The 20155-nt window shown below is 39.5% G+C and overlaps 2 protein-coding genes across 3 annotated transcripts; one reads left to right on the forward strand and one right to left on the reverse strand.

The window, feature by feature from the left end:
- Positions 1-10442: 10442 nt before the first annotated feature.
- On the reverse strand, positions 10443-11297 carry LOC128745293 (50S ribosomal protein L27). Its single transcript, XM_053842327.1, has 3 exons — positions 11151-11297; positions 10931-11094; positions 10443-10880 (listed from the first exon to the last, which is right to left on the reverse strand). The coding sequence occupies exons 1-3, from the start codon at positions 11203-11205 to the stop codon at positions 10677-10679; spliced, it is 423 nt and encodes a 140-aa protein (XP_053698302.1). The 5' UTR covers positions 11206-11297; the 3' UTR covers positions 10443-10676.
- A 3300-nt stretch (positions 11298-14597) lies between these two features.
- On the forward strand, positions 14598-18015 carry LOC128742201 (endoplasmic reticulum metallopeptidase 1-like). Of its 2 annotated transcripts, none has more exons than XM_053838488.1 (5): positions 14598-14657; positions 14734-16248; positions 16702-17229; positions 17289-17500; positions 17559-18015. In XM_053838488.1, the coding sequence occupies exons 2-5, from the start codon at positions 14779-14781 to the stop codon at positions 18013-18015; spliced, it is 2667 nt and encodes an 888-aa protein (XP_053694463.1). In that variant the 5' UTR covers positions 14598-14657; positions 14734-14778. The 2 variants fall into 2 exon arrangements, with proteins under 2 accessions (XP_053694463.1, XP_053694454.1); XM_053838479.1 differs by having other exon boundaries at positions 14598-14653.
- Positions 18016-20155: the final 2140 nt, after the last annotated feature.

Consider the following 20155-nt stretch of genomic DNA (forward strand, 5'->3'; position numbering starts at 1 on the left):
TATGAAATTTGGCTGAAATCGGAGAAAGTCTACTACAACCGGTGTGATCAACTGATTAATGCACGAATAATCATTAAGCGGACATAAACCCCTAAACATTTTGAAAAAATCGTTTTTTTTATTATAGATTTTGATTCTACAGTCTTTTCCGCTTATTTCGATATTATGTAACTGTTCGACCACGGAGGTGGCCGAAAAACGATCATACACATAAGCATTCTAGTGCAACAACCTCGACAGCCGCTCCTGAAAAAACGCGTTTTTCAAACTTTATGTACCTCTTTCTCAGAAACTACACAACGTATTGTGCATATTTCCGTATGGATGCAACTTTGACAAACGTCCTCTAGGGACCACTGAGGGCTCCGAACTTGCTGTAGTTCCTACGGTGGCGCCATCCTCAGCACATCACTATTTCCAAGGGATCTAGGTTGCACATTAAGGTCAATTCGCTCAAGAATTTGAGGGCAGTTTATTTTTCCTCGCGGTGCTGCTAGATAGAGTCAGCAGGATTGTTGCGCTAGCCCTGTAAATGTCCTGTAATCTAATAGCCGGCTGTGAAGTCTGTCGATAAAGAAGGGTCAAGTCTTAGAAAGACGTTTAAGTCCAAGGCTTTGCTTTTTTTATTTTTCCTCGCAGAGTGTCGGCGACTACCAAGGCTTTAGATGTTTCCCTCCGTGTGGAAAGAGTATCCAGGTGGATCAGCAGGCATCGGTTTCGGTAGCTTGGTAATTGGTCAGCATTTCGCCAGGGCAATCGACGAAGAGCAAAACGCGGGAAGCAGCGATGGACGAAGCGTTGTTGTGGTAGTTCGGGTTCCAGACCGCAGAACAGTACTCTAGAGTCGATCTGGCCAGGGAGCATAATAATGCTTTTAAGCAGTAGACGTCTGTGAAACTTTTGGCGATCCTGAAAATGAATCCCAGGATCCTGGAGGATTTGTTGACGATATAAGATAGACGCTGTCTTAATGTTAGCTTTGCATCGAAGGTTACACCTAGGTCGTTGATATGATCGACCAGCTCGACAGTGCTCGATAGTAGTGTGTAGTTAAAAATAGCAGCATCTTTTTTACTTGAGGATATTATAGAGCATTTTGAGGAATTTATAATCATTCTGTTTTAGGTACACCACATAGCGAAGACATCCAGCTGACGTTGGTGTGCGAGGCAGTCGTCAGTTGAGCGGATACGGGAGAATATTTTTTTTAGATCATCAGCATATGATAATCAAGGTCCTTCAAGCACGAGATTTACGTCGTTGAAATATAGCTGGAATATGAGGGGTCCGAGGGCTCGCTCAGTTAGTTCCGGGGTATGATGCTGGCCTAACAAGCCTGTCGTCGTATGTTCGAATCTCGACTGGGTGGTGCCGCTGCAGCGTTAATAGAATCTTTGCACTAGCCCCGTAATTTTCCAGTACTCTAATAACCGGCTGCGGAGTCTGTCGATAAAGAAGGGTCAAGTTCGAAAAGATGTTTATACCAATGGCTTTTTTATGAGGGGTCCGAGATGACCACCCTGCGGAATACCTGAGGTTGCTTAAAATGTACTGGATATACAATCACCTATGGCAACCATCAGTTAGATAAGAATGGAACCATCGCAGGATAGTTCCGCTTATCCCAAGCCTTTCGAGTTTAGCGATTACGTGAATGAGCTTATCAAAGGCTGGTCGGTATATAGAAGGTCTATTTGCGTCATTGCAGACATGTTGTCGATGATGTGCGTAGTAAGGCACAGTAAATTGGTTGTAGTGGATCGGCCAGGAAAAAATGATGATCCGCGCTCAAATATTACTTGTAATGTGAAAAAAGTAGCTACAAAACGATTAGCTCGAACAACTTCGAGACGGCACTCAACGATGTAATTCCTCGATATTCCAAAAATTCATCTCCAGTGGTATATTTCCGTATCGCTTGTTGCCTTTTTTGTACACAGAAAACAAGCAGATTTCTAGCAAGACGGAAAAATACCACTGGAGATGAATTTTTGGAATAAGGCTGCCCCTCCGCAGTGCCCGAATCTTCCGATGGTGGCTCGCTGACAACACTCGCGGCCTGCGGCCGTCTCGCTCTCGCGTCTAGTGTTATTATACAATTGTATAACAATTCCCCGAAAACCATTTCCCCAAAACCCGTCTCCCCGAAAGATATTTCCCAGAATATATCAATTCCCCGAAAACCATTTTCCCGAAAGATATTTCCCCGAATGTAATAATTCCCCGAAATATATTTCCCCAAATGTACTAATTTCCCGAAAGATATTTCCCCGAATGTACTAAATCCCCGAAATATAATTCCCCGAATGTACCAATTCCCCGAAAAACATTTTCCCGAAGGTATCATTTCCCCGAAAACCACTTACCCGAATACTGATTTCCACGAGTAAAATTCATGTGACATTGCAATGCCTGTGTATGTCTGGTCTTACCCAATTTCTTTCCCAGTATCTTCAAAATAGAAATATGTGTAAGATTATACGACATACGGGGAAATATTTTCCCCGAATGAAACTTTTCTGAAAAATGCTTTTCCGAATGTATTGATTCCTCGAATGTACTGAATTCGAAAATCAGTTTCCTCAATAATACTAGATTCCCAAAATACAGTTTATAAAAACCAATTTCTCGAATGCCGCTTCCCCGGAAAGCATATTTTTAAAAATAAGCCATTACTTCCACTGCGCAGCATTATAGAATAGGTGATGCAGTTTTATACTGCAAATCTGATAAGTTTAAAATTTGATAATCTAAAAACTGGGGTTGAGTACCACAGAAGGCTGCAAATCAAAAAGTAGAAAAACATATAAAGCTGAAACAATTGAAACGTCGATGAATTTTGACGGAACATGTAACATACTATTTAACATTACCAAACAAAACCAGTTTTCACATATTCTTGCTCATAAAATAACTGCTGCTTGTGCGGAATCAACTGAAAATTAGTTACTACGACTGGGTATGCGGCAATTCACAAATTTGTGCGTGCGAAAGTCTGCTACATCCAACGGTGAAATGGCTATCATTTTTCTTGGTGAATAGATGGATCATTCTTCGTGAACAGATGCAGAACTTTGACCTTCTTAGGTCCCTTGGTATGATTTCCAACGTATAAAAGAAAAATTGTTTTCGGATCATGTAGGTAAGGCCAGTGCCATAGCGTGCGGTTGTCAGACTAGCCACCGCCAAGGGCACTAGGTCTTAAGGGTGCCAAAAAGCAAAGCTCCAATAATAATTACAACACTTTTTTACCATAATTTCACTCGAAACACTGTGTAAAGGTCAATTAAAGGTAATGACATTATATTTCATGAAAAACTGAAACAAAATTCGTCATTATTTCAAACATATTGTCGCATTTTGCTATTGATAGTCGATACCGCTCATCAGACGGTGCACATCTTCTTCAGTTACGGTCTAGGCCAGCAAAGTCGCTGGTGACTACTTCCTTCTTTCATCTTCAGTCATAGAATTTACCTCTTACAGTAAGGAAACATCGATTCGCAGCCTTCGGTCTACTTAATTGTTGGTTATATGCTGTCCTTACTCGCTATCGCTCGTTCGGACTCAACTAAAGGATAACCCCTATTAGTCAGTAAACCTAGGAAAACACATGCACCTAAATAGAGGTGGAGGCAGTGGCCGGCGCTTCCTGCCGGTCGCCGGCAAACACTCGCGGCCTACGGCCGTCTACAGGGGGGTGGTGTCAAGCGAAAATTTCGTACCTAGCATCGAAATCATCATCCCCATAAAAAATTCCTCCTATTTAGTATTTGCAGTAGTATTTCAAAAATAACAATCCCAGTTCTTCCAATGTTCGTTCTTCATAAAAACACATATACTCAATAGTAAAAAGCATTCAGTCTATTCGTAATAAGCTAACCAAACTTGTTTTGTTTGAAGGTCATTGATAATGGTCGTAATGAGTTTTGTTACAATTAATTAAAGCGAGCTTAAAGTATCACAATCCATTTAGTTTTATATGTAAGTCAAATTTTTTCTTCGCTGTTATTTCAATTTCTAAGCAATTAAAAAAATACCTGATTGAAAGTAAAAAATATTGCAAAAATTTCTTGGTCACTCTAATTTGGAAAAAATGGTAACCCTAAGAGCCAAATTTTTGGTGCATATCAGTAACGCATCGAATATTGTCAATTGCAAGGAAAATTGTACCACCCAAAGTGCGATATCGCTCATAAAAGTGCTATTTTACATTAAATCGCTTCGGTATCTTCGGCGCACTTATTGCTTGGAAGATAACGAAAAAGTGCGCCGAAGATACCGAAACGATTTAATGCAAAATAGCACTTTTATGAGCGATATCGCACTTTGGATGGTACAATTTTCCTTGCAATTGACAATATATAGAGTTTGACAAGCACACCATAGCCCTAGCCGTCTCGCCCTTAATCATCTAGGAAAGGAAACGTTTGCTACTAATACGATAAAATAGTTAGGTGCCACATCTTGTAATAAGCGTAACTCATTGTACTCGTAATATTGACTTTGAAAACATTCGTTTATCCGAGAAAATAATTTTCGGGGAAAGTCGAAAATACGGGCAAATGCGGTAATTAGACGATGCGCGAAAAATCCAGAACAGAGAGATACTTAATAAACTGTAAGATAACAGATGAAGATAATATGTGGTTGGAAGAAAAGATATTAATAATTATAATAATACCTACTGCAGAATAATTTGGTTTTGTTTCCTGATGTAAGTTATAATTCTTTTAAATAAATGAACGCTCCACTTATTTTTAACTTAGGGTTAAATATTTTTCTGGATATTGGTTTTTTCTTGCCAATAGCTTTCTGGTAAATAGTACTTTCTGGGAATCGGTTCTCTGGAATTTGATACTTGGAATTGGTTTTCTGGAATTTAGTACTGAGCATTGATTTTCTGGAGAATGATTCTTTCTGGGGAATATCCTTCGGTATTTTATTTTCTGGTGTTTAGTTTTCTAGAGAAAGTCGGACAACCATTCGTTGAGTCCGTGAGGTGCCGCAATTGCGTGCGACGCCTAATTTCATACGCATGGTCTAAAGGTGGCGGTTTCCTAGCGGAACGTACAGAACATTTTCAACAAAAATGTTTGAACGTACACTTGTTGAAGGAAATGTGCATGTTTTGTTGAGAGATATTGTTGACTTTAATACCATTTGCACGGAATTAGGAGCCAAAATTAGCCGAACGGAATTTGCGCGCCTCGCATCAGTAATGCATAATACTTTGATCTCTGATGTACACTCAAGTCGCTTTTTACGCGAAGGATACGTCCCGCGTAAATCAAAACCGCGTAGAAAAACCGCCTAAATTCTGAAAACCGCGTAAAAACCGCATAAATTCTGAAAACCGCGTAAATTCCGAAAACCGCGTAAATTCCGAAAACGGCGTAAGAAAAACCGCGTAAATTCCGAAAACCGTGTAAAAGAACCGCCTAAAAAACCACGTAAATTCCAAAATTCGCGTAAAAAAAACTAAAATTTCGCGTAAAAAAACTGTGAATTTCAACACTACGCGAAAAAATAGACGTTTTGAGCACATCCGCGTAAATTCCGAAAATCGCGAAAAAAACGCGTATATTCCGAAAACCGCGTGAATTCCGAAAACCGCGTAAAAAACCGCGTAAATTCCGAAAACCGCGTAAATTCCGAAAGCCGCGTAAATTCCGAAATAGTCGCGTAAAAAGCGACTTCAGTGTAGGGTATTGTCGTTATCGTCGGGCCACTGTTATGGTCGGGCCATCACGATTATACAGTTTTAGTAACTCATGATATCTATGATAGAATCATTGTAAAACTTCTTACTGTGATAGCTAACTTTTCACAATATTCTGAGTTTCAATTATGTATTCAAAACACCCGTACTGAATTCAGTGACTAAATCTTACAAAAAAAGTTTTCCAGGCGCAATGAACTTTTCTTCAAGAAATGATTCATGAAATGCAATTATCGAGATAAATTTTGAAAATGTATGAAGTGTGTTGTGCTGCACACGAAGACAATAGGGAAATCCCCTCAAGTAAGGTGTTTGGGAAGGCTAAGGTGAAATACTAGAAAAGTGCTATTTGTAAAGGTCGGGCCACTTGAGTAGTCATGGTTGGACCGCCACAATTTTAAGCGCAGAAGCGCAATAATCGCTAGAGAATGTCAGTCACGTAAAATGTAATGAAATAAAGCAAAATTATTACGATAAAAACCTAGATTTTTGTTGTTGTTTTTTCATTGTAGTTGTACACTTCGGAAAAGGCGATTCTAACAATATTGATTTTACAAGATCGCCAAAATTTCGCACAAATGCAATTAAAAATAGGGTATTTGTACCTATATGAGCCGTTTCATTCATGAGTTCATCTTTTTCATGTCTTTATATAGAATTTCAATTCGTATGTCTTAGATTTTCTGCGGTGGCCCAACCTGTACAATATGGCCCGACTATGACAACATTTTTTATCTTCACGTAAATGCCTATAACTTTTTTATTTTTCAAGCAATCAGTTCAAAAATTTCCGGAAATATACCTTATTCTTAGATCTTTGCAACGATGTATTAAGATTTCCCAAATTCCTTTTGAAACGAAAGTGATGGGCGAATACCAAAACGTGGCCCAACCGACGACACTCCCCTACTTAGCTTCAACGTCTTTATAATTTGTGACCTCGAAATATAAAACGTTACTTTTCGGGAAAATGGTACATTTGGGCAAACGGTTTTCGGGGAAGCAGTACATTCGGGGGAATGGTTTTCGGGGAAGTAGTATATTCGGGGAAGTGATTTTCGGGGAAGTATTATATTCAAGAAAATAGTGTTCGGGAAAGTAGTACATTCGGGGAAATGGTTTTCGGGAAAGTGGTACATTCGGGGAAATAGGCTTCGGGAAAATATCCTTTGGGGAACTGGGTATCGAGGAAACGGTTTTCGGGAAAATATTGTACAACCGATACAAACTTGTATTCGTACACCAACATGCAAAACTCGTCTTTCTACATTTGAAAGTTTAAGGGACATGTTATTTAGTACATATCACTTTAGTTGATTTTTTCGATGAAAATAAAAACTATGATGCTTTCAGCGGACGTTTTGACTTACTATCCTTCAGTCATTGACTACACCTAAAACATAATTACATTTATTTAACTATTTTATAACATGTTTTTATAACATCATAGTCAAATGTCAATATTAAGGTAGGGGGCTCTATTCTCACAGTCACCTCACCTACATTTTTTAGGTGAGAGCACAATTTGCGATTCTCATAGTCACCTAGGTTACAGACGGTAGATAATCTACAGACGCGCAAAGAGAAAAATTTCCAATTCGGCAACACTTTTTTTTGTTTATATTATTTAAACAGTTTTGGCAACTAGTCAGAATTGGATCAATCTTCCTATAATCAGCAGTAAGTTGCGTGAATCACCTGGTATGTTCCATGCAAAGTGAACAAGCCAATTGAATTTTTCAAAGCATTATATGATATATCCAAGGTAACTAATCCATATGTTTTTAGTAAATCAATAGTTAAAGTTTTAACATCTCTAGTAGATTACAAAACTTAGTCTTCCCTGTCTATACGAAACACAAGTTTGTTTACTTTGCTCATTTGGTGTCTCGATTTGACGGTTCGATTGGTGTTTTATGCCACGCTCTTTGCGCGTCTGTAGATTATCTACCGTCTGTAACCTAGGTGACTCCGCTCACCAGGGTGACTGTACAATTCAAAATGTGGAGCTGTCAGGTGAGGTGAGGTGACTGTGAGAATAGGTCGGGTGAGAGCAGTGAGGTGAGGTGACAGTGAGAATAGGGTCTATGATATCTGGTTGGAAAAATGGTTTTTATTTATCAGAAAAAATAAAAACAATTTAAAATAGCGCATGCAAAAATCCACTCAAATTCATATGCGTGCAGGACTCAAATTAACAGTTTGGATTCCGAAGATATAGCCTAATTTCAAGGATTAGTATTTAGTATGGTATCTCTTGCTCATTGCAACTGCCCTATTTAGTCATTTTGGAACGTTGCTGTCTGAGTTTTTTCGTGTATTCGATTTCGATGGGAATTTTGACTCATGTGTCCATCAAGTGCTTTTTAAAATCGTTTTTGTTAGAAATTTGATGGTTTTTAACTTTTTTGTCGAGATATTCCCAAAGCTTTCCATTGGGATTGATGTCTAGAGATTGTGGTGGAGTATATCAATAACTTTTGAGCAGTTGTAAAGTGTTGGGAACAACTGGAATCCACCTTTTCGCGCGCTTAATGGCGGCCAGTTGGTACACTTTTCGACAATGTTCATTTCCTTTTGGGAATTCCGCTCACGTACGCTTGAAAGTTCTACAACAACAATCAAGCGTGGAAGCATCAACTTGACAAGAATAAAGTTGCCAAAGGCATGTTAACGTTTTTCGAAAATTGTACCCACAAGCCGCCATTACGCACGCGAAAAGGTGGATAGCGGAGTGCCCCCATCGCATTCGCACGCCGCTAGGCTCTTAGGCGGCAGCATAGCTGTCAGGATGGTATAGGATGGCTCGATGAAGGTCGTGCAGCACGCGGCACGCTCGCTAACGAAGGCAGTGCAGGGTTATAGTCATCCAGACAGAGAGGGGTTAGCAATCATTTTTGCCGTTACAAAATTTCACAAAATGATCTTCGGTCGTCGTTTTCGACTAGAGATCAACCATGCGCCCCTGGTTCGAATATTCGGTTCAAGGAGAGGCATTCCGGTGTATACGGCAAACCGATTACAGCCTTGGGCGCCCACGTTACTCTTGTATGATTTTTCGATCGAGCACGTCCCAACCGAAAAGTTTGGACATGTTGACGTTCTGTCACGGTTAATCAGCAGCCATACCAAACCTGAAGAGGATTATGTCATCTCAAGCATTACTTTAGAGGAGGATATGAAATCAGTTGCAGATGGTGTAACTAATGTTTAACCACTCAGCTTCAGAGTAGTGGAAGAAGACACCCAAGCAGACTTGCAACTTCGTTTGGTTTATCATTACCTTCGAGAAGGTTGGCCGTAAAGTTCCGCGCTCATTGATCCGGATATCAAGCGGTATAGTTCTCGACGTGATTCGCTTAGCACCGTAGGTGAATATATTTTGTTCGGCGAGCGCCTTGTGATTCCAGACCAACATCGGCAGCGCTGTTTGAAGCAGCTTCACCAGGGACATCCAGGTATCCAACGAATGAAAGCGATAGCCAGAAGCTATGTTTATTGGCCGTCGCTTGATAAAGGAATCGTTTCGTACGTCAAGGGCTGTAAGCATTGTGCGCCTGTATTGAAGTCCCCAGTCCACTCAGCGCCGGTTCCTTGGCCAAAGCCAACCGACCCGTGGAAACAAGTGCATGTGGACTATGCAGGTCCAATTGAAGGCGATTACTTTTTACTTGCCGTAGATGCCTTCACTAGGGTTGCCAAGTCTGAAAATTAGAACAACCGGCCGGTCGGTCCTGCCTTCAAAAATGCGGGGGGGTGGGATTTGCGCCAGCATATTAGAGGATTTGCCTGGAGTAACCAGCACAGAGAGAAAGTGGAAGTCGATTGACAGTTGTAAATGGGATGAGCAATCAGTTGTGGAGATAGCGAACGGCAGGACATCACAGTCGCAACCACAACGAACAATGAATGGATTATTGAAGATAGCTAATTTTAGAGTGACAACTACTTGCCTCTGACGCTAGTGGGCAATTTAATGTATATTGCAGCCAGAACCAAGGTATTGTCACTGCTAAACTGACTATCTTCAATGATCCACTGCTCAGAATTGCTAATAAATTTATCAGAAAATTTAACAAAACAGGTAAAAAGTACAAATCCGGCTTCACATGTCGGAAAACCGGCCTTTTTGCCGGATTGACCGGTCACCGGCTTTGCAAGTGAAAAACCGGTCGGGCCGGCCAAAAACCGGCCACTTGGCAACCCTAGCCTTCACTAAGTGGCCAGAGGTGATTCGTACGCGCCGTATAACGTCAGCAGCAACGATCACTATATTGCGGAACATATTTGCGCGTTTCGGTATGCCAGAAGCACTCGTTATCGATAACGGAACACAATTCACGAGCGTCGAAATCCAGAATTTTCACTCTCAGTCCAACGGTCAGGTGGAGCGTTCTGTTGACACTTTCAAGCGGGCGGTGCAGAAAATTGGCGAAGGGAGGAGTTGAAGCGACATTGATGAAGCTTTGGAGATATTTCTTTTAACATATCGTACCACACCGAATCGTCATGCTGAAAAGGGAATGTCACCGGCCGAGGTTATGTTTGGGCGCAACATCCGTACGAATTTGGACATGTTACGTCCACCGCAAACACCTTTCGTTCCACAGGGACACGTGGCAGATAAACCCACATTTACCATCTTTGACTTAGATGGTAAAGCATGAAAACAAACGATCTTAATATTTATTCAGTGATTTGACTAAGATGGTATAGCATGAAAACAAATGATCTTGATATTTATTCAGTGAAAATTCACATGGGACTGATATGCGATTATGGGCAATATAGATCTCAGGGCTGTCTCAGGTATATACCTGTACCAGTGCACTTGCAAAAGTAGGTAATAGTGACCCCTTCCAGTTTGCCATATAACAACAAATAACTTTCTCTAAACGAGTTTTGTTAAGAAAGGTTCTATCGCGATTATTATTTAATATTGATAATAGTTACACTATGATTCCTCTATCAGCCTAAAACGTTTATGCTGTTCTATGGGCACTACATTAAAGAATTTCTTGAAAATAGTTTGAGTTTCGCGACCGGCGTATATACGTTGTACCCATGTATGCTCCCAGTTTAGATCCAATTTTTCACATGTAACGTATACCTTCCCATGTTCTAGCGCAAATATGGTTCCATTTTTTCCGAATCCAACCTGAAATCTTTTTAGTTAGAAAAAATAATTACTGCAGTTACGATAGTTACGTTTAGGCCTGGATGAAAGCGAGGTGTACGCTGAGTTGCTAGAATGGTACCGGCGGATACATAATGCCCATCCTGAACCTTCCATCCGCGATGTTTTGGTCGTCCGTGATCAGACGGGTTTCTTGTGCTACCACCCGTTTTCTTGGAAGCATTGCGAAAAAAAACTAATGTAAAAAAACAATTAAATTTGATCAACTTTATCATGTACAACAGTACATACTCAGATGCGGCGAGGTTTTCAAAACTCTATTAGCAAAACAAAACAGCGTAGACATGTTTAAAACAGTTTAGTGAATGTTACAATTACAATCTATCTAGTTATAAATATTATTTATCTGAGACTAAGACTATATTTATATTATTTTTCTTTTTTATCGGTTTTACGCTTTGGCTTTACGTAACGTAACTTTGACGTTTGAGTACCCCAATACCCCATCGACATCTCTATATCGAGCTGCAGTAAACGTCAGCGACAGCATGTCCGGGGCTCAAAATTTGACAGCGGCCCAAATCCCCCAAATCAGACTGCTCGCAAATGAGTGAAACCAGTGAAACGCAGTGCTGGCATGCTATCTCATTTTCGCACACACCAGATGTTGGCGGCGAAAACATGGTTGTCTGCCGATGGGGTGCGTTTGAGTAGAGTGACTATATACAGAGTGGCGACAATGTCAAAATTGGAATGATATTGCGGTTATTTACATAAATTTTCATTGTGTTGCGGCGGTAGTCCGCATCGTCAATCACCGCAACGAGAACAAGGAAAGGTGGCCAAATATTTTTTGGTTTATATGTGCAATTGTTACTGATGCTTTAGCAACTAAAACTACCATAAAAAACTTCTTTTAGCCTCTTACATTCAAAAATCTGTTTTATATAAATCATAAGTACAAAAATTGGTGTAAATAGTAACAAAATTTAAGAAGTACGGAATGGTGATGCAAACAATCTAAACAATAGAAATTGATCTATTTGTATGGCACCTCTGGAAAAAAGCACATCCTTCAATATTTGGCGAGCTCAGCATTGGGCGATAATGTATCGATATAACTGGTATCGACATTTGTGGACGAAATCTCGATAGAGATTTTTTCGAAATATAGTTAATTTCGGTATGCATATAAATAAATACAACAGCTCTGTAAATGTTAACACGTTATACGGAGTGTTATAAAATAAATGTAAAATGCTGATCGTCACGTGATGCGAGCAATTTTGCTGATTATGCTTTCAACTGAGTATACGTATCGATATGTGAAAAATATCGATATTCAATTAACGAAAATTCGTCAGCTTCGCTCAATACTGAATTATTTTGACAGCTTGCTATGAACTTTCCGAGAATGAAAAGATTTCTTGCAAAGCACAATAATTATCTGAGAGAGATTCGCGAAGAGGAAAAATTCTAACGTCAAATGCAGCCAGTACGATCTGTCAAATGCAGCCAGTCGTTATCGTTGTCCCAAAATGGAAAAGTATTGTTAATTCTCATAAGTTTTCTGCCGGTGTTTTTGTGAAAAACACATTCGGAATTGAATTAGTCTTGTTTGTCTCAATTGTAAATTAACATTTTTGCAAAAACTGAAATTCCCGTGTGACAATTAACACCAAAATATGTTATTATAAAATGCACACTTCACATGTCCAATGAGATGTTCACGCACAAGTTTCATTTATTTGCCCGAAAATGAAAGCAAACGTAATAGGAAGAAGAAGAACAGCCAAAGCATAAGAAAAAGAAGACCGTCTCCGCGACTCTCTCTCAGATAATTATCTGTCAGTGTCATTCCAATCGAGCAGACGGCCTATCCAACGCGTATGCAGGAAAGAGAAAGAAAAACCTTGGAAAAACCGCATTGCATACATTTGGGATGACTTGTCGCCACTCTGTATATAGTCACTCTACGTTTGAGGTTTGACTCACGTTGTTTGACATTTCTAGCAAAAATTTGCAAAAGGGTGTATGCAGAGCAGGGGTGTGAAATTGTCAAAATTTTGATAAACATTCATGGATAGCGACAATTTTTCCTAAATACATCGCATCACGTTTTCTTTCCGCACGTTCAAGGTAAATCTATAAAGGAACGTGCGGAAAGAAAACTTGCGATGTAGGAAATGTCAAAAATGCTGTTCAAATATTACGAACGCCGTCCGCCATTATGGCTTGTAAAAAGCTGGATAGCCTCCATTACACAGTAATGTCCGAAATTTTCAATTATTCGATTACGGATTAATCGGTTAGAGTTCTATGCACTAATCGATTAGTTCAGTATTCGTGCTAGTAGTATTGTATTACAAATATTCGAAAATTTCGATTAATGGGACGGTTATGATCGGTTCACTGGGATTATCCAGATTTTTACGAGCCATAATGGCGGACGGGTTCGTAATATTTGAACAGCATTTTTAACATTTCCCTAATACATAGCACGTTTTCTTTCCGTACATTCCTTTAGTTTTACCGTGAACGCGCGGAAAGAAAACGTACGATGTATTAGGGAAATGTCAAAAATGCTGTTCAAATATCACGAACACCTCCGCCATTATGGCTCGTAAAAAGCTGGATAGCCCCCCCTAGAAATGAGCGCAAGTTCCGCCAATGAAGAATTCGTTGATTGGGCCACGACTATCGAGCCGTGTTCGTTAATTGAGCTGACTGACCGTTTCCTGAGGGGCACGCAAATTATTTTTGTCTCTGATTTTGAAAACTTTCGTGACTCGGAATACATATTGAAAACCAGGTTAAGTTTAAAATTGGAGTAAGTAAATATTTCCGTCTGCTGTCTTTGCATTCAAGTATGATGATTAATAATCAACTGTTGATATGACTAGTTTGTTTTTAAATAGACAATGACTGTATCGCCGGGAAGAACAGCGACAAAACGCAGATATACCACATTACCTCTAGCTAAACAGTTAGACGTAACCCGTGACGTTGAATCCGGCGGATTATCCCCTGAGCAACAATAAATATGATCTTGAATCGCATTTCTAGACCACTCAAATAATTCATTTTGACAGTGAATTTTGACATTTCCGCCCAACTATCGAACGCCCAATTAACGAACCACCAATTAGCGAATTTTTGCTGTATTCCATTACTCCATGTTCTAATCGATTACTCGAAATCGAGTGATTACCGGACATCGCTAATTACGCACGCGAAAAAGTGGATAATTGAAGATAGAATTAACAAAAGGGCGAATGACGCAAGCGTAAACAAACTGAGTGAGGGTTGATTTTCCTATGCTGGTCCAGCAAAAAATAACTCTCACTCGTTTTGTTTATATTTGCGACATTCGCCCTTTTATTAATTCTATCTAGAATTTTATAAGGCTTTATCCAGCTTTTTACGAGCCATAATGGCGGACATGTTCGTAATATTTGAACAGCATTTTTGACATTTCCCCAATACATCGCATGTTTTCTTTCCGTACATTCCTTTAGTTTTACAGTGAACGTGCGGAAAGAAAACGTGTGATGTATTAGGAAAATGTCAAAAATGCTGTTCGAATATTACGAACACGTCCGCCATTATGGCTCGTAAAAAGCTGGATACGAAAAGCAGGAGAAATTTTTTATCGGGCAGTGTTTGTTGATAGACGATCTAAAAATATTATGTCAATTGTTTATTTATTTACATAATTCATTTTATATATAAGCGGCATATTTACAGCCTCATGGGAAGATAAGACCGATAAGACATCCCGTATTGTAAGGATTGTAAGTAAGTTGTGCTCACAACCAATTCAAAATCAACCGAGATAAAAGTAAAGTACTTAATAATTGTTTCTTTTACTCAGAAAACTCATCGGCTAGTTGGCAGGTGATCAGGATATTGCAAAGCAATGAGCGATCAACGGAGAGCAAGAAAGAGTTTAATCAAATCAAAGCAATATGATCCCGTAGGAGACGATGAGAATAATTTACACAAAATTGATTCCCAACTGGGAATGTTCGGTGTAGTTCTGTTGCTGTTCTGCGGCTCCATTTCAAGTTATTTATTTACTAATTTGCCAGAAGCGTTAACAAAGGCTGATTTGGAAAAGTACCCTGGAGCGTTTATTGCAGAACGAACATGGGAAAACCTAAAGGTCCTAAACGATTTCGGCCCGAAACCGACTGGTAGTGAAGCAAATGAAAAATTGACTGCTAATTACATTAAGCAGGAGATTGCAGTAATTGAAGCTACTAAGCATAATAATCAGAAATTGCTTGTTCAGCATCAGACTGTAAGCGGTGGATATGGTGTACAGTTTAAAGGACATCCATTAACCAGTTTGTATCGAAATGTCCAAAATTTAGTTGTGATGCTAGTTGGTGAAAATGAAAACTCAACAAGCCCTGCTTTAATGCTTAATTGCCACTTTGATACGGTCGCTAGTAGCCCTGGAGCTAGTGACGATGGAGCAAGCTGCTGTGTCATGCTGGAAGTTATGCGGGTGTTATCTCGCCAATCACAACGAACACGGCATTCAGTAATATTTTTATTCAATGGTGCTGAGGAAACTCCGTTACAGGGGGCTCATGGGTTTATTACTCAGCATCCTTGGGCTAAGCACGTGGCTGCTTTTTTAAATCTGGAATCTGCAGGCTCTGGAGGCAAAGAAGTACTTTTCCAGAGCGGTCCTCAACACTCGTGGATGATTGATGTATATGCTCGTGCAATTCGTTACCCCTTTGCTCATGCCACAGCTGAAGAAATTTTCCAATCAGGCCTAATTCCATCAGACACTGATTTTAGAATATTTCGAGATTTCGGACATATACCTGGAATGGATTTTGCTCACATGGTGGAGGGTTACCGTTACCACACAAAATATGATAACATCGACTATTTGTCTATGCCAGTCATTCAGAGAACGGGCGATAATATACTTGCAATTACTCGAGAAATGGCCAACAGTGAGGAATTGGAAAACAGTCGCAGCGAGCAGGCCTCTTTAGGATATTCTGTGTTTTATGATTTTCTAGGATTGTTGTTCGTATGCTATTCAACGAATACTGCCGTCACAATTAATATCCTTGTCGCCATACTTTCAATTTTGCTGCCCTATTTTGGGCTTAGCAAAGTTATAAAAAAATCCGCAGAAGCCCTCATCATCAGAGAAATTATGTACGGATTTTTAGCAATTGTAATAGGTACGCTGTTCAGTGTATTAATTTGCCTGATAATCGGTCGACAACTAGACGCAATGGGGCGAGCCATGTCTTGGTATTCAACTCCATATCTTATCTTAGGTTTGTATTGCTGTCCGGCACTGTTATCTCAGTGCTTCGCGCAGATGATTGTGAGCATGTTTTTTATTGATAAAAAGGTGAGTTTTTTTAACCGAGCACTAAAAAAATGCTTGTATAAATATGTTGAACGCAGTTTAAAGTTTGTTTTTATTACTAATTTAAATTTAAAAAAAATTGTTTGAAAAATAGCAAAATAAGGTATCTTAACACGGCTCAATATAAATAATTCGCGCAAAAGTTTGTTTGAAAAAATAGATACTTTTATTATTTGTTCTTTTTCTAACCAAAAATGTGTGCTTTATTGATTTGTCCTTTTTTATTTGGACCGTTCCGCAACAGACAGGTCAATTGATAATTTTTGTTAAAATTGGAATTTTTTGCATAAGCTGTATCTAGTTACATATAGGTATATCCGGTAGAAAGTGAAAATTTGATATGGTATTAATAAACTGCTTTTTTCATGTAGAATATTTAATCTGAAGCAGAGTGGCCTCTTCATTTTAATCAATTTTTAATTTATATCTTTCCAGAGCCTTCTAAATCTGTCTCAAATTACACAATCTCGTCTGATTGGAGTTAGCCTATTTTGGACAGTGCTTGTAATACCATTGACATTCGCCGGCATTCGTAGTTCTTATATTTTTATGGTGGTACAGTTTTTCTTTCTGACGTCGGCTCTTGTGACATCTGTACTTGGTCATCAGTACAACAGCTCACGGAAATGGCTCCTGATTCACGTTGCATTCCAGATTATAACTATGCTTTGGGCAACACAGTTCTATCATATGTTTATGAAATTATTCATACCTATTTCCGGACGAATTGGAGGCAATGAAAATCCAGAATATTTATTAGGTACCATAGCAGCACTTTGTGTACTGTTGATGGGCAGCTACATGTTTCCATTGGTAGCTCTTTTAAAAAAATCATCCGAGCTAATCTCTCGATTAACTGTGTTAATATTAATTGCCTTGCTGATAGCCTGTTTTACCCAGGTTGGGTTTCCTTATCGTGATGATAGCGCCAATGCACCATCAGTTCAACGGCATTATGTAACAGTAAGTCGAATATATGAAAGGCCATGTGAAACTAAAATGATCTAGATTGCATGTTACAGCACACATTGCGATTGTACTACGATAAAACAGGATCGTTGAGAAAAAGGGATTCTGGATATCTTTTTCGGGAAATGGACCGAAATTCCCAGCGTCTCATTCGTGGCGTTGTTAGTCCTGAGATTATCATTCCAATGAGCCAAATGAATACGTGTGAAACGGAGATATTTTGTGCTGTTCCGTTTTATTCCATATGGCATCAAATTCGATTTGAGTATGACTAAGAAGAAGAGCGATGGAGAGTAAATCCAATAATATTTCGATATTTTCAGCAATTTTTGGATTCCAGGGCCGGAACCTATTGTGGAAAAAACAGTTACGCTTAATTTGCGAGGTACAGAGCAGATAAGTGATCACATTCGACGATTACATTTCACACTGGAAGGTAGTTTCCAGTCATCGCTCATTATTGGACCAAAATCTGGCATAAAGTTGGTTAACTGGAGTTTACTTGAAGGTGTAACACCAACTACTAACTTTAACAATAGAAATGGTCATTTTGTACTGATAACTCACGGATTACCGGATGATGTTCCGTGGAATGTGACAATGGATTTTGAACACCAGGAGAAAGATTATACAGGACCATTGATTGATCTTGCTGTCGTGTCTACGTATTGGGAATTCCATAAGAATCATACGAAAGAGTTCAATGACCTTATACGTAAATTCCCGAATTGGGCTCATGTAATACCTACAGTTGCTGTAATGAATATTTACATATTTTAAAATTAAAATATTCGTTGACTTCTGAAGTTTATTGAGTATTATTTCTTTTAATGTGATGGTCAGTCAGCCTATTTAATTATTTTTTTAATGTTTTTTTCAGACTGTGATAGTTGACTGTTCAGTGGTATAGTTTCTGTAAATATAAAAAGGCTTGGGTTATAGGGGTATGAAATGGGGAAGGTGAATGAGGAAGCGTCCAACAGAGCTCCAACCATCCCAAGCTCCTATCTAGCGCCTCCACGTGGCCTTACCCGGTAATTTTCTATTGAGTAGCAAAGCTAGGTTTTCAAACCCAAAACCCGAAAAAAGTTTTTTAAAATGTCGGGTTCGGGTTTGGCCGGGAAAAAATATTCGGGTTCAGGCTTAGCGAAAAAATTAAACCCGAGTTTGGGTCGGGTTTGAGTTCGAGTAATGAGAAACCGGATCATCTCCACATTCAATTTGTGTAAAAGTATTATTTAATCATAATAAAACAAGCAATAATTTAATGACATTTTTAGTATGACTCAGATATCAGCTACGCTGGATTGGTTGCTTTTTAGACGGTTAGGAATTTCCGGATTTAAACCAAAAGTTATATACACCCAGAATTCGTTAGTTGGATCATGCCATAACTGTGCCCTAACGAGCGATTGATCCGACTGATAGAAGACTACCAAATTTCTCATAACATTTCTTTAATGTCTGCTATCACAAGTTGCTGGTTTGTTTTACGATTTCAAAAAAGTTTCGTGATTCGTGCTTCATGTCTGCTACCTTTAAGCTAGTATAGAGAATTTTAAAAATTGACTTTTGGCGATTAGATACCGTTATAACATACTGAAACAAGATCCAAGCATTTCAAAATAATTTTTCGTTTCGTTTTTTACACGGTTTCATAGAAAACTTGGAACGCATTCCCGCAAAAAGTAAAACGAAAACTGAAACCAAAATTTCAAATTAATTTCAGAGTCTGAAGTTAAAGATAATACGAAATGAAAACTGGTAAGACTTGGATCGAGGTGTGAGTTTTATGAAATTAAAATACAGTACGAGTTCAGGGCGGATGCGGATTCGACGAAAAATAAAAATTAGGGTTCGGGTTTGACGGAAATAAATTTCGGGCCCGGGTATGGTTCGGGTTTGGAAAATATGAAACCCGACCATCTCTAGTTCCCGGTTGCCTGATCTCAGAACTGCGAGCGGGATTTCTTCAAAGAGAAACAAATAACGAAATTAAACAATTTTAGTAAATATTTTTTTGAACGATGATTCTACAATTGATGAAGGGACGGTAAGGGAAAGTAATGAAGAAGGATTTTTTCGGGAATGAAGGGGAAGGGTGGAAAGGAAGGGGGGGGGTAATAGGTAGCTATGCTTAACAAGTTGTCGTTGTGACTCCTATCTTTTGTCCAATGCTGGAAGGTGAATGGGTCGAACCAAGCTGTAATCAGAGATTATAACCGGAATTGAACCCACAACACCTGCCAGGGCGTGTCGCTCACTGGTACCCGTGTACCTTTGAACCACAGAGGCGCTGGACATGGTCATGGTCATCAGTACCAGCAAGTCACATGCCCTGGCGGTTTTCGAATCCGGTTATAATCTTTGATTATAGCTTGGTTCGACTCATGCACTCTCCAGCATTGAACAAAAGGTAGGAGTCACAACGACTACTCTAATACACCCCCCCCCCCCCCCTCCCTCTCTCTCACCTTTCCGCTCTTCAGGTATCAGGTATCAGCATCTTTGACTCGAATTAAAACCTAATTTTTTTAGGTGAGAGCACAATTTGCCATTGCCATTCTCAGAGTCACCTAGGTGACTTCGCTCACCTGGGTAACTGTATAATTCAAATGGGACCTGTAAGGTGAGGTGAGGGTGACTGTGAGAATAGGTCGGGTGAGAAAAGTGAGGTGACTGTGAGAATAATTAGTGATAATTAGAATAATAATGATAATTAGTCTGTGGTTGGTAAATGGTTGGATAATGCGTAAAACAGATCCCATTGTGGTCCCTAGCTTATCTAGCAACTCCTGCCCCTACCTCCACGTGGTACCAACCGGAAAACGAGCAACCTTAGAGACAATCAGGAAACCAACCCCGGTGGAAACTAAGGTCGTATACTAACAGAGGAGGAGGCACAGTGTGTCCCGACACT

This window comes from Sabethes cyaneus, chromosome 1 (assembly GCF_943734655.1).
Source record: "Sabethes cyaneus chromosome 1, idSabCyanKW18_F2, whole genome shotgun sequence".
In the NCBI taxonomy this organism is placed as follows: domain Eukaryota; kingdom Metazoa; phylum Arthropoda; class Insecta; order Diptera; family Culicidae; genus Sabethes; species Sabethes cyaneus.

Coding starts and splice junctions, on each gene's coding strand:
- LOC128742201 (XM_053838488.1), top strand. CDS start 14,779: ATGAGCGATCAACGGAGAGCAAGAAAGAGTTTAATCAAATCAAAGCAA. Junction 16,249..16,701: donor TGTTTTTTATTGATAAAAAG/GTGAGTTTTTTT, acceptor ATATCTTTCCAG/AGCCTTCTAAATCTGTCTCA. Junction 17,230..17,288: donor TTCAACGGCATTATGTAACA/GTAAGTCGAATA, acceptor TGCATGTTACAG/CACACATTGCGATTGTACTA.
- LOC128745293 (XM_053842327.1), bottom strand. CDS start 11,205: ATGTCTACGCTGTTTTGTTTTGCTAATAGAGTTTTGAAAACCTCGCCG. Junction 11,095..11,150: donor GAAAACCTCGCCGCATCTGA/GTATGTACTGTT, acceptor TTTTTACATTAG/TTTTTTTTCGCAATGCTTCC. Junction 10,881..10,930: donor GCTTTCATCCAGGCCTAAAC/GTAACTATCGTA, acceptor AAAAGATTTCAG/GTTGGATTCGGAAAAAATGG.